Source organism: Sinocyclocheilus rhinocerous, unplaced genomic scaffold (assembly GCF_001515625.1).
Source record: "Sinocyclocheilus rhinocerous isolate Xijiao unplaced genomic scaffold, SAMN03320098_v1.1 scaffold5813, whole genome shotgun sequence".
Lineage (NCBI taxonomy): Eukaryota > Metazoa > Chordata > Actinopteri > Cypriniformes > Cyprinidae > Sinocyclocheilus > Sinocyclocheilus rhinocerous.
The window spans coordinates 79,957-95,305 of record NW_015666086.1 but is presented as its reverse complement, the minus strand read 5'-3'; the positions used below and the strand labels follow the sequence as shown (position 1 = coordinate 95,305).

Below are 15,349 nucleotides of genomic sequence, written 5' to 3'. Positions count from 1 at the left end.
CTACTTTATCAGGCATTACAGGAAAGACGAAATGAAAATGACATTGAAGCTTTTCTGAAGACGGTCGGTTCTTTTCAAAGATACATTCATATAAAAACACCCGCGCTGCATTTTAATTTTGAAACGTGCAGTGCTCTGTTTATTCAACGAAGTATAAGCCTTTTGGGAAATCTATTTATGGCGGTGACGAGCCGCCACAAATTACTCAATGTATGGGAAACACTGGACACTGCTATAAGTCAAATAGCCAAGTGATAACAAAAATAAAAGAGTTCACACATATTACACAGCCTGCTGCTCATAACTGCTTAAGAGTACACTGGCCACGAGCGATGACATCGTGGATGCTATTGTCGGACCTACACACACATTTCATGAGGAAAGTTAACGTGCACGTTATAATCAGCCCGGAAGTTTTGTCTGAATTGCATGTGTTTCTACTTTCACATGCAAATGACTTGTTGCACTTATGAATATGATAACTTTCCGGCATCAATTCTAGTAGGGTAAAACGTAATTACGCTTTCGAAACGGTCTGTTTTGCCCTGCCATCATTAGCTGAAGCTGTGTGTGAACAAGAAGCGGCTGCAGAGTGTGAGTTGCTCCATCTCTCACGCACACGCAGCCAGAGAGAGATTCTCCGGCATTCCGCAACAACGCTTAGCTGCCCGCCCGCAGATGCGCCTGCCTATAAATCGGCCTAATTTGCAGCACAATCGGCCGATGCCGATTCATTAAAAAATGCCAAAAATCGGCCGATTAATCGGTCGACCTCTATACTTGATTTTATCTGATGTGAACTGACTGGATTGAAAAGTCAACATTCTAAACCAGAATAAAACAAAATGTATTGTAATTTTTTAATTCATTAAATTACTACATTAACTATAATTTTGAGGACCACAGAGGATGAAAAATTTTTGAAAAATAAAAATGCAATAAAAGAATGCAAATAATTGCAAATGTGCAAGCAAAGAAAGTGTGAAACACATCAGGCTCTTTTTAGTGGAATAACTGCCCTTCATCAGTACTTTAGAGATACGGTCTCGATTATGCAAAAAAATATCTACAGTTTAAGCTCTAACAAAAGCAGATCCTATTTTGTGCTCTTGCAAATGATTTAAAATGCAAGAATGGTTGAAATAACTCCTAAACAGATGAACAGAAGCACACAGGTTTGCACATTCTAAGAATATCTTGCACAGTCATTAACACTGATCTGAAAAATCTAACTGTTTTTGATTTAAGCATTGTTCTGCGTCGTGCGCTTACACATAGTCGCTACTGAGAGTTTGCTGAAACAGACCTTTGATTCTGTGAGACTCTACTGTAGCTTCCTGTTCCTTGAGCTTTTGCAGTAAAATGGTAAATAACATCATTAACTGGTGCATCAGCAACACGATCAGCCCACGTCCCTTCACAAAGACATTAATTTTCTTAAATGCATGTATGAATATGCTGGTAGTTATAAGTCAGTTTGATTTAAAGCAAGATAAAGATGAAAAATCATCACCCCAGTCACGCCAACTCTCAGTCTGGGGACTGATTTACAGAAATGTTTATTGTGCGTAAAGCTTCTTTGCAGGAGACCGAGGACTATTAAAACCCTTGTTTAGCTGGATATCTGTCAGATGGCCATTATTGGATACGGCTTAACAATTGTGGGAGGAATTTTGTGTATGGATTGCACTAAGTCTGGCCAATATACTTTACTGAAGAACCAAGACATCAAATATACAACCCAGGCTTAAAATAACTTCACTTTCAAACAGAGAAACTTTGAAAAATCGATAGAAGATCATCCAAAATGTTTTTCTTGAACTTCAAAGAGTCGCATAACCATTACGTCTGGAGGAGAAACTTAATGTGAGTAACCTTTCCTTCAAAACACCATGAGATAACGTCTTTTTTTTTCTAACATAGGATTTTTTGGCAATCCAATAGTCAAATTTCTCAATACAGAGTCTTCTTTAGAGAACACCCACCAACGGCCTGTGCTACTCACCTTTCCTCCTGAAGGCGGGGCTGATGAGCACAAGGGGCGTGTTGATTTCCGGTTCTGACGATCCGCCGTGACTGCCGGTTTCAGACATGCCGTGGTCTCCACACAGAACCAGTAAGTTGGGCAACGTCCCTTCAGATTCCTGAAACAGAAAGAAAAAAAAAGAAAGAAAAATATTTTAATATATTTATATTTATTATAAATCTAAATTAATATAATTACGAATAAATTGCCAATATTTACTGACTATTTAATTATATACTTACTATTAAATTATACATATGCACAGATAACTACAAAAAAATCTGTAAAATAATCCATTAAAAAACTATGATATTATATATCATAACTTTATTTTAAAAAAATTGATAGAAATTATTTTCACAAAATAAATGGTTTACGGTAGTGCTGTCAAATCGATTAATCGTGATTAATCGCATATGGTTATTTCACTCTTTGTTTATACTATGCTCATTTTAGACATGCAAAAATTCATAATTTTTATATATAACAATATCTATTATTTTTTAAATACAATTAAAATATAATATACAATATACATAATATTGTATAAAATATCAATTAATAATTAAATAATTAATAAATCAATCATTTTCAAGCACTTTTTGCAATGTCATTAAAATATTTCTTGACATTGACAACAATGGCTAGATAAAACATTATTTATGGTTAAAAAAAAATTAATTTCTGCAAAAATTCTGCAATGTAAATTTTCTTAATTTCTTGTCAGTTTTCCGCAGATCCTGCTGCATATTTGTGTACATTTGTGCATTATGCTTTCTGCAAAAATTCTGCAAAATAAATTTTCTTAATTTCTTGTGAGTTCGTCGCAGATCCCGCTGTATGTTTGTGTATATTTGTGCATCATGTGTGTTTGTGTATATTTGTGCATCATGTGTGTTTGTGTAAGCGTGCGGGAGAGACGCTGGAATGCTCTTCTCTCCACTGGAGCAAATCACTGAGGTTTTAGCGCTAAGCCGCGGGGACGTGTCTCTCTCTCTGCCATCAGGGATGCGAGGACGATCGGCTCTGTTTCACATCAAAGAGTCTCTCAGTGCGTCGGAGCCACTTGATTCCCTCAGTGGCACTCTGAAGCCGTACACACAATAAACAGCCGTCCTTCACACACTCCTGGGCCCTGTACTGGTGCACTCACAGCTGGCCGTCCAAACGCTCTTACTGCCGCTAACACTGATGATGCTACTCTAACAACCAGTCCTCTGCTCGCAGCGGTTCAAATATTCATGAGCCCACTAAACGTATGCTAATGACTAGCCTTCCCTCCCGCCCGAGTTAATGCACGCTAATGACAAGCACTGTGAATAAAGCCATCTGAAAACGCCGCCTTACTTGCGGCCTAATATCCGCCAGCGGTGTGGGAAAATAATAGCGTGCATTGACAGGTGTGATTTAAGTCACGGTGGCAGGAAAACGCAAACTGTAAATTAGCTTAGGAAATTCCTATTATGCTGTGATTGCCCAACACATCACTGTCAAATAAAAGCTAAACCCATTCCTTGTGTAAATTATTATACATTAAAGGGGTAGTGCACCCAAAAATTAAAATTCTGTCAGCATTTACGCAACCTCATGTTGTTCTAATCCTGTTTCTTTCTTCAGTTGAACATAAAAGAAGATATTCTGGAGAATGTTGGTAATCAATCAGTTGCTGGTAGCCACTGACTTCCATAGTATGGAAAAAACTATGGAAGTAAATAGGGACCAAAAACTGTTTAGTTATCCACATAACTATCCCTTCAAGGCATCTAAAGTAGATGCAAACACTGAAAGAATAAAATAAAATAAATAAATAAATAAATATAATATAATAATAACAATAATCAATCAATCAATCAATAGGACAAAACATAAAATATAAATAATACATATGAAACCTAAAAAATAAAACTATATGTCATTACAAAAAATAAATGAATATTATGTAAACAGAATAAAATATAGCACAAATAAAAAAAAATACATGCATATTACATTGTCTATGCTTAAAATTGTACTTCTACATAAAGCAGAACAATTTTAAATAAATAAATTATAAAAGAAAATAAGCAGTAAAAAAAAAAAAAAACATTAATTTATTTATTTTGTCACATATAAGAGAATTTGGGCCAGAAAATATGTGCTTAATTGTCATGAAAATAAATGTATCAAAATCTGAAAATAAAAATAGGCTTCATATTCTATATTCATTTTTATTCTGATTTATTTTCAGTTTTTTTGACAAGCCGCACGAATAAAGCCATTTGAAAATACCACTTCACTTAATTCAAAGGGAAAACAAGATTTTTCTTACCTCATTGATAGATATTTCTAAAAACATTTTCAGAAAACAAGACTTAAAAACTTCCTTATAGTCATTTTCCATCTTGTAATGAAAAAAGGCAAAAATACTAAATCTTCTATTCTTATCAGAATCAAGTATTTTTAAAACAAGAAAAATATCTAATAATCTCAACTGTTTTGAATTTAGAATTTAGTATTAAGTCTTTAATTCTTTTTTCATTGTATTATGCATAAACTCAATTAATTTTGACTTTTTTTGTAACTGACTTAATATCTTACATCAATATACTTCTCAAGTAAATGCATCTTGACTGAAAAATGTTTAGATATTTCTACTGGAAAACAAAACAAAAATATTGTGCAAGAATTTATATTTTTTTTTGCAGTTTCTAAAACCCATTTAAAATCATCAAACCAGACCTGACTAACCAGGTGGCCAACTAAGGCCAGAAAACCACCTTGGGCTGGTTTAGGCTGTTTTACGGGCATGCAAACTTTTAAAAGACCTGAAAGGGACAATACAACAGATTCAACAACAAAGCTCTGCTCTAAAATAACAAACAAAACATTTGTGCATTGCGTCACAGGAAAACACTTCAACTATTCCTACAGTAGATGGCCAATTTCACCTCAATATTGGCATGAGGACGGCCACCGTAAAGGGCCGTGGGGGTGTCCTGTCCGCAAATGCCTGTTAGCAGTGGCAGTTTTAGGGCACTTGTTTTCCAGCGGCGAGCCAGAAATAAATTGCTATCACATTGAGGTGCAGTAATGGAGACGGATGAGTCTCAGACTGTAATACAGTGTTTGTATAGCAGGGGTAAGGATAAAGAACAGCCAACAAAGCAAGGAAAATAAATAACTTGATATAAGAATATAAAGCGTTTTTTCTTTCCCTCCTTTATAATGTGATTTACTGTTATCCTCTGGATGCCTGCGTCTTGCCATAAAAATACATTGAAAATAGAGCATTTCCTCTTATGACTTACTAGAAAGCTTAAAGCAGAACAAAACTAATAAAGAAAAGCGACATTAAAGGAGCTTTGAAAAATAATTCAACATGAAGCAACCATTGGGAGTTCTTTAAAAAAAGTCAAGAGTTTCAGACTTCATTGCGGGAACGAGTGCAATAAAATAGAGATCCGTGTGAATTTATCTCAGTGATTTGTTGAGCGCTTAGAGACCGATGTGGCTGAATCAAACACAGTGTTAATGTACGAACTAACTATTATTTGAAAGCGCAAAAGTGATTTCTGACTTCAGGAAAGAGTGATTTGGTTTGAGACAAGGAGTGGGAAAAATGAATAAAAAATGAAAATGGAACAAGGTAAAAGAATGAAAGATGCCCCCTGCCATTTTAATAGCACTGCAGGCGGCTTTTCCAAGAAACCTTGAGGAATTACAGACGGCTTAAATGAACAGTTCCGCTAAAGTGAGTCATTATTTACTCACCCTCATGTCGTTCTGAACCCTATACGACTCTCTTTCTTCAGTGGAACACAACAGGAGAAACTATGAATTCTAATTTTAATCTTTCCTCTTTAAATATCATGTACATATGATATGCATATTTAAATTTGGCACATAAAAATGCAATAAAGTACAATACAGGTTTGATGTCAAAGACTAATTGATTTGATTTTTGATTTGAGAACTCAGATGGAGGTCATTTTCAGTAAACTTTCAGTAAATAACAACTTAGACAAATGTCACATGACTTCAGAGGACTTCAGCTCATAAGCCGCAGGGTTAACTGAAACTATTCAAAAATGCGTTTGAAATAAAATAAATGAAATGAAATGAAATGTTTAAACTGAAGTACAAAAATTTTAAGATTCAATTTAAAAACTACAAATGACTAAAACCAAAACTGAAATGAAAATAAAGCTACATAGAAATATTAAAAACTAATAAAAATGTCAAAAGCGCATACAGTACTAAAATTACTAAAGCTTAAACTAAAATGCAAGAAGACAAAAATTCAGGATATTAATAAATACTATATTTGCATATTAATAATTAATTATTAAGTCGTCTGGACCACGTTTATGCTGCTTTTTTGTCCTCCTCATTAGACATTTGTATGAGAGCAGTAGGATTTAAAAACTATACATGTCTTTCCACATCGTTATGAGTGTCTTTACTGTACACCCAAGAGCAGCATGAGCATGCTTTCAATTGTCTCCTTTTGAAGAAATAAGCTCATATGGATGTGGAATGATATTTACGTTTTGGAATCCTGATGTTTTCATACAAAGGTAATGAATTCCAGACAAGGAGAGTGGGGGGAAAAAGAAAGAAAGAGAAAGTAAGAAAGACTGAATAAGACAGAGAGTGAGAAATAGCAGAGAGGGGAGGCAGGGAATAGGTTCAGAAAAAATAAAAGCGGTAAATCTGTGAGGAGATTTCACAGGCACAGAAACCAAACCCAAAACGCTTCAGTCAAGGTCTGACGCTTCTTTTGCCACGTACAGCGATTCCCTGCACAGCACCAGTGAGACACGTTCCAGAACCATCGTTTAAATATTCAGGAAGTCGTTTAGGCGGTTTTCTCACGAGATTCTTTAATGCTGGCCCTTTTTTAATTGAAGAGGAGAACAGGGGACGCCAGTGCAATTTCAGAGAAAAAGAAACTTGTGGAGTTTGTGGCAGCAGCCAAGCTATTAAAGGAGGGGGAAAAAATTTACTCATGCTCATGATGTTCCAAACCCAAACTTTCCTTCATCCACGAAACAGGGACAAGGAGAGCGTTGAAGGATGTTCAAGCTGCTCTTCTCAACAGAATAAAAACAATATACTGTTTAATAATATATTGTTTAATAATGATGTATTGTAAATTAATGCTGATTTACAAATATATCCTATTGTTCATTATTAAATCATTCTGCAATCCTAATAATAATAATAATAATAAATTATTATTATATATTAAGGTACGTTATATATATTATATACAACTTGAAATGTATATGTAAAAAATCTTCTAATTAATTATATTATTAATATTGGCTATTATTATTGATATTAACTACTATAATTAATATGTATTGTTATAATCACAATCATCATAAATTACTCATGCAACTTGAAATGTTAAAAATACGTTACATGTAATTTATTATTATTATTATTATTATTATATCGTAAGGTGCATTATATATCTTAATACAACCTGAAATGTATATGTAAAAATCTTATAATTAATAATATTATTAATATTGGCTATTAGTATTGATATTAACTACTATAATTCATATATTATATTATATTATATTATATTATAATCAGCATTAATTAGTTCATGCAACTTGAAATGTCAAAAATGCATGATGTCATTTATTATTGTTGTTATTATTATTATTATTATCAAACTTAATGTAACAAATGTATTAGAACATGTAAAATATAAAAATGTTATTATTATTATTGTCAAATTAATTGATACAACTTGAAGTATTGAAACTGTATATGTAAATTACAATTTTACATTAGTAGCAGTAATAAGTATTACTTAAGAATTGAGATACTCTTATAGTTTTTGTTAATACTTTGAATTAGATTTTACTTTTATATTACTTGCTTTCATTTTAGTTTTAAAGTTTTAGTGTTTTTATTTGTTAGTAATTTTTAGTTTTTGTTGTTTTTATATACAATTATTATTAATTAATTATTTATTATGTTTATTATTCAAGAAACAAAAATGTTTTTTATGGTTTTAGTTATAGTTAACTATAATAACCATGGTAATAATAATAATACTCATTATTATTATTATTATTATTATTATTATTATCATTATTATTATTACCACTAATTTATACAACTTATAATGTTATACATCTATTAGTATATGTAGAAATTAAAATGAACCAAAATTAACAAACACGGATCATTGTTAGTTTATGTCATAATAATGCACTAACTAATGTACATTTTTGTTGTAGACATCAATTCTAGCGACATGCAGAAGTCCTGTCCTTGAGCTAGAAACTTTACACATGATGCTCTAGGGCACAGTTATCAAGTAAAGACAAAACTGCATCTCAAAGAGACTGTATAGAGAGTATTTTGAGTCGCTCTGAACTAAAAGCATCTGAGAAAGAACAAGTAGCCAGACGAGGCAGTGCAGGTCACAGCAAGTGCTCAATCATTTAAATAACGGACTTTCAATGGCATCGATTAATATGCAATTTCAATTTAAACAGAGCAAAATGTCCAAGGTCTCTGCAATGCAGCAGTATTCATTACAGGAAGACGAGCTTGCTCAGGAAATTAATTGTAAAATCAGCAAACATGACCACTTCCTCTACGGATACTTTGTCCCAAAACGAGGCAAATGAGAGATTTGCATGTAATTATACAGAGTAGACACAAGAAACCAGTGTGGGAGAATGTATAAAAGCGTGGCCCAATTTACAGTCTCAAATCTCGTCTTCACAGGAGGGATATGGACTTGGAAAAGGAGGACAGGAAATTAAAGCATACCATTATATTCAGATTCTCCAAAGTGTTGTAATTTACACGACATGCATTGGTTTGAGTGGGAATAATAGGATATAATCCAAACTCTCACTTCAGGCGAACAACCTCAGTACAAAGACACCGGATGCAGCTCTGGGGTCCTGTGGCCCCGTACGGCCCCGAAGAGCAGGAGAGAATATAGCGCACGCCAGCGGCTGAAGACAAGATCTTCTATTGTGCCCAGCCTGAAATCGACGGCTTCATTTATGGGATCCGCACCACACAAAGGGATGGAAAGATTGTTCTGTTGGAGGAGAAATGAATTGATGTGTTCATCACAGAGGCTGTCCAGGGAACGTGAGAATACATGAGGAGAGAGAAAAAATGATGTAGTAAGACGGGAAAAACTGCACCAAACTGGTACAAACCCAATCTCTACAACATGAGCGTTGGATGGCAAAATAAGCTGTTTTAGGAGTCAGAGAGAAAGACTCAAAATGAAAAAAAAAACACAACAGATCTTTAATCCGTGGTATATGTATATTTGTAAAATGCATATTTATTATTAGTAGTAGTAGTAGTACTAATATTATATTTGGTTACACTTTATTTCGATAGTCCACTTTAGACATTCTACTAACTATAAGTAACTTTGTAACTACATGTCAACTACATGTCAACTAATTCTCATTAATTTGCAACTACATGTCTACTAACTCTCAGAGTAGACTGTTAGGGTAGGTTTAGGGTTAGTAGAATAAGTTGACAAAGAAAGTGTTAGAAGATATTAAGCAGACAGTCTACTAATACTCTACTAACTGCTAGTTGACATGTAGTTGCAAAGTTACTTACTGTTAATAGAATGTCTAAAGTGGACTATCAAAATAAAGTGTTACCTTATATTTCACATAGTATTTTATATTATATATAATTATTATATTTATATTAAAATACATTATGAACAATGTTTTATTATAAATTTTACTTTAAATGTGCTATTATTATTATTATTATTATTGCAGTTTAATCAAATATGCATGTAATATAATAATTGACATAATAAAACATTTATTAATTTATAATAATAATAATTATTATTATTATTAGTAGTAGTAGTAGTAGTAGTTGTAGTAGTAGTATATAACTGTCACAACACGGTGTGTATAAAGATCCACAATGACGACAATGAAGAAGAGTTCAATCATATTTAATGTGCAACAAGGGGTAATACAGACAGGGCAGGTAAACACACACAAGGTAAAGTATTCAATATCGGACCAGGGAACACAGGACAGACTAGAACTTAAATACACAGGCAAACGAGGATAATTAACAAGACACAGGTGAACCAAATGACAATTAGACACGAGGGAAAACTGGGACAAGGAACACATGAAGGATGAAAACACAACAAAACAGTCCAAAGGTGTGACAGTTCGCCCCCCTCCTGGAAGGTGCGACCTCGCGCCACAGAAACAAAGTGAGGGACGGAGGGAGACTAAGGAGGAGGACAAAGGAGTGGATGTGGAATTGTGACAGGGGACGGCAAAGGGCTGGCAGGAAGGCAGGCAGACAAAACTGGTGGAGGTTCGGGCGGAGGACAGACACCCGGGAGGAGGACGACAGACAGAGTACAGGGTGGAGACGACGGAGGGAGGAGCCATGGAGGAAACAGGAGGAGCCAAGGTGGATCAGACAGAGGGAGGAGCCAGGGTGAAGACAGGAGGGACCTGGAGCAGGAGGAGCTAGGCGGGACCCAGGCAGCAGCTATGAAGGCGACCCACGGTGGAGCCGACAGAGGGAGGAGCCATGGTGGAGGAAGGGCTGATGACTCCAGGGGGCCGAACAACGACGGTGGAGCAGGTGGTGGTGGAGCCTCAGGTGGAGACGGGAGAGCCGATGAGCCAGGGTGACAGGGAGGATCCGGAGGGCCGAGGCAGAGCAGATGGCTCCGGCGACCGAGGCAGAGGCAGGGATCCGGAAGGCCACGGTTTAGCCAGAGCGACAGTGGACCAAGGTGGAGCCGGAGGGAAGGAGAAGCCTGACAGGGACGAAGGGACGAGGCGCAGCTGGAGGAGTGGAGTCCCGAGGAGGCAGATGGTCGATGACTGACCAAGGCGAAGCCGGAGGGACGAGGGAGCTCGGCCGAGCTGGTGGACTGATGGGCCATGGTGGAGATGAGGGAGCTAGGAGCCATGATGGAGCCCTGGGGTCGATTGGACGAGGCGGAGTCCGGGACTCAGAAGCTGGAGGCGGAGACAAGGGACCCTCCAGCATGATGCCGATGGAGACTGGCAGACCCGTGGCGATCCCACCACACAGATGGTGAGCTGAGGGGCTGCCAGGAGACAGCAGAGGCGATGGTGAGGACTGGTGCAGAGGTGGTGGGAGAGGGAGGCTGGGTGTGAGTTCAGGATAATCAGGGGGTTTTTAAACGGTGTGTGCTGCCCACACACACCATAAGGCCACTCCCAGCACCGGGAGCGCCAGCGACAGGGGAATGACCTCAGTGGTCGAGACAGGACTGACCGACAGTTCAAGGTAGACAGATATTTCCAGGCAGACAGACAGTTCAGGGCAGATTGACAGTTCAGGGCAGATGGGTGGTTCAAGACAGGCAGATGATGACGACGGAAGAACTGGTAATGCAGAGTCCACTGAACTCAGCTCACCCTCAGCTACGGTGCAGTGGACAGAGCCTCCCTCCGCGCTCTCGCAATCCACAGCGATCTCCCCCATGGCGAGTGCTGTTACCTAGTCAGACGATCTGTGAGGCTCTGGCTCCAGGGCAATTTTAAGCTCTGTTGCTCTCCTCGGCAACGGCTCGTTGATCGCGGCGGCGCGGGCTCTCAGTCTGCGGTGGGCTCGAGCGAGCACTCCGTGAAGCGGGGTGGTGACTGGCTGGGCTCTAGGTCTGGAGTGGGGCTGCCGAGGTCCTCTTTGAGGCAGATGGTGAATGGCGAGTTGCAAGTCGCCAGCACCCACTCCACAAAGGTGGCGAATTCCTTCCGAGGTCCATCTCCGGAGAACTGCGCTCTGCATGCGGCGTTGAGGCTGGTGTGGTAGAACGCGCAGAGCGAGTCATCCAGGTAGCTGGTGTCGTTGGCAATCTCCAGAAAGATCGCCGTATGGACTTTGAATCTCCCTTTGCTCCAGCAGGAGGAGGAGGAATTTGGGACGGTGAACGACGATGATGAAGAACAGTTAAATAATATTCAATGTGCATCAAGGGGTAATCCAGACAGGGCAGGTAAACACCCACAAGGTAACGCATTTAATACCGGACCAGGGAACACAGGACAGACTAGAACTTAAATACACAGGCAAACGAGGATAATTAACAAGACACGGTGAACCAAATGACAATCAGACACGAGGGAAAACTGGGACAAGAGGGATGAATGAACACATGAGGGATGAAAACACAACAAAACAGTCCAAAGGTGTGACAATAACATCTTTAATGATTATTATTAATATAATTGTCTTATTATTATTATTATTATTATTATTATTGCATTATTATAAAATATACATTTTGTAATATTATAACTGTAATATTATAATTGCAATAATCTACCATTTAATAATGTTATTATTATTGCTTTGCAATAAAATATACATTTGTAATATTAGAATAATTAATACTTTCATAATTTAAAATACAGTTTCATTAAAATTCATAATAAAATCTATATTTTACATTATATATTTTAAATTATATCATACAATTATTATACATTATTATCAATTTATCAATAAAACTTGCTACAAATGCTACAATTGTATATAGAAATTACAATAAACCAAAATGAATACATTATTGCTAATTATTAGGTTATTATGTCATGATGCCTAACGCATTAACTAATGTTAACTATGTTTATTATAATATGCTGAATTTAAAACCATTATGTAGTGTGTTAGAAACAAAAGGTATTGTTATAATATATGTTTTTAGAAAAACAGAATGCCAGGAAACACTGGCATGCTGTTATTAAAAATACGAATACAAAAAGATATGAAAAAGAACAAACAGAGAGTAAAGAGAAGAGAGGGAAATGTGTGAGAAATCTCATTAGTTTGGATGGATTCTACATGAGGGCCGTCAGCTCAGTCCACAAATGAAAAACACAAACATCTCATCACAACACAAGAGATACAAACAGGAAGGCACAGGATGAACATGTTAAGCTGAACCTCGTCTGTCCAACAGCATCACAGCTCCATGTAATTGCAGATGAGACTGTCAAACAGTAAGATTGCATACGATTCAACAGCTTTCAAACACCTCAGTGTGTCTAATGAGTAATTGTCTGAATACTCAATGACACTAGTGACAGCAGAGGGGCTTTTAGAGACCCTCAGAGCCTCTATGCCATGACAACAAGAACATATCAAAGTGAAGCTAACAGGTAATTTACCTCAGCGACAAATGACGCACATTTGAGTCATGTTTTCTGTCTTTTTAGTTAAAAACGCCTGTTGGGTGTCCATGTGACGGGGCTTTGAGCAGAAACACAAAAACATCTAAAACCCATTCTCTGCTGGCCTTCAAAGAGAAGAAACACAATGTCCAGTTTGACTGAATTTGCATGTACAAAAAAGATTTTGTTCTGTATATGTGCACTACCGTTCAAAAGTTTGGTGTCAATAAAATAAAATTATCAAGGATTCATTAAATTGATTAAAAGTGACAGTAAACACATAGCTGTATATATTGTTACAAAACATTTCTCTTTCTAATAAATGCTGTTCTTCTAAACTTTCTATTCATCAAAGAATCATGGTTTCTACAAAAATATGAAGCAGCACAACTGTTTTCAACATTGATAATAAAATAATAAAATTATTATTGAGCAGCAAACCAGCATATTAGAATGATTTCTGAAAGATCATGTGACACTGAAGACTGGAGTAATGATGCTAAAAATTCTGCTTTCATCACAGGAATAAATTACATTTTACAATATATTCACATAGAAATCTGTTATTTTAAATTATAATATTATTTCACAATAGTACTGTGCCTGCATTTTTGATCAAATAATGCAGCCTTGGTGTGCAAAGACTTCTTTCGAAAAAATACATAAATAAATAAATAAATTCCTACAAAATCCTAAATAGTTTTTTTAATGTCAAGGAGCCTTGACATTGAAATTCAATTTAATCTGTGAATGCATCAAAAATCTGCATTTTTAATGAATGAATAGAAAAAAAATATGTCATTATTTTTTCTCACGTCCTTCTAAAACCATATGAATTTCATCTTTGTAATACAAAAAAAGTAATTTTGAAGAATTGCACTTCGCTATTCTCCACACAATTTCATTGAATGGGTACTATAGCAAAATGGGGGGGGGAAATATTTTCAAAAACAAGTATCATACAAGGATCACATATAATCTGCATCCACGCCTTCTCATGCAATAGTTTGTGTGAGGAACAGACCAAAATAAGTCTCTGGACATCTTGAAATCCGCTTTAGTTACTAACTAAGTAGAAATGTGCCATTTGTAAAAGACACATTCTTTTGAGTCAGATCTAATATAGTTCACAAAACTGATCTGAATGATTTGTTCACAAATTGGAGAGATTTGGAGTCAATCTTGTAAGCTTCAGTCCGTATTTATTGTACAGTAATTGCATGAAAAGTAGTTTCACCAGTACATCACTGAAACTTTGCGGTGTGTTATAGCAGGAGGACAGGTCAAAGATGCAGATCGTTCAACACCATGTGCTCTTCCTGGAAGCCTAAAAGTTCATCTCAAGACAAAAGTGCTGCTGTAACTATTGGCGGTGGCTCTAAAGGTCACACTAATGCTGATGTTATCGTGAACCTTTGCCATTCTGATATTAACCATGACTCTATCTAAGTTGTTATGGAGGAAGCAGACAAGCTAATATGACTACAGTGAACAGAAACTGTGTTTGCATGTAACATAGCCACATTTTATACACTAAAAACTAAAATACACACTCTATATACTAACACACAATCAGTGAGTGTGATTCCTGCATGGATGAAAAATGACCACCCACTTATGTGGAGCAGATCGAAAGAAGACGCGCTGGTTAAAAGAAGAGCAGAGGAGAAGAACTGACCCACTGATCTCAGGGGAGGGAGACCTGCGCTGTGTGTTTCACAGGTAATGAGAGATAAAGCAACGACAGAAAGAGAAGTGTGAGTAAGAGATCACAAGGATGTGTGCCAGTAGGATCCAAAATAAACCTTTTGAACAATATGGGGAAAAAACCCCACGAGTTGTGGATGTGATTCATCCTGATGAATCCTTCACTGAGAACTGAACTGACTAAATCAGTCAGAGCAGTTACTTAATCAATATGACTCAGTTACTGAGCAAGTAAGGCTTTACTGTCAGTTAAGTCCAAAAAGGAAGCAAGAACAGTTTTAAAACTTATGTTAGTATCATTACTGACCATAAACAGTAAAAATAAGTAAATAAATAAATAAAAATGCTCCAATTGAGATTTTTTTAAAACCCTGTAAAGCCTGACAATCACACACACACACACACACACACACATATATATATATATATA

General features: G+C 36.5%; 1 protein-coding gene across 1 annotated transcript in view; it reads right to left on the bottom strand.

The window, feature by feature from the left end:
* Window positions 1-15,349, bottom strand: part of LOC107731703 (GPI ethanolamine phosphate transferase 2-like) — a gene marked incomplete at its 3' end in the record, with an annotated part of 45,969 nt that overhangs the window by 5,340 nt on the left and 25,280 nt on the right. Inside the window, exon 5 of the mRNA XM_016542850.1 lies at window positions 2,006-2,144. Coding sequence (XP_016398336.1) covers window positions 2,006-2,144 — 139 coding nt within the window. The remainder of the gene's footprint in view (window positions 1-2,005; window positions 2,145-15,349) is intronic.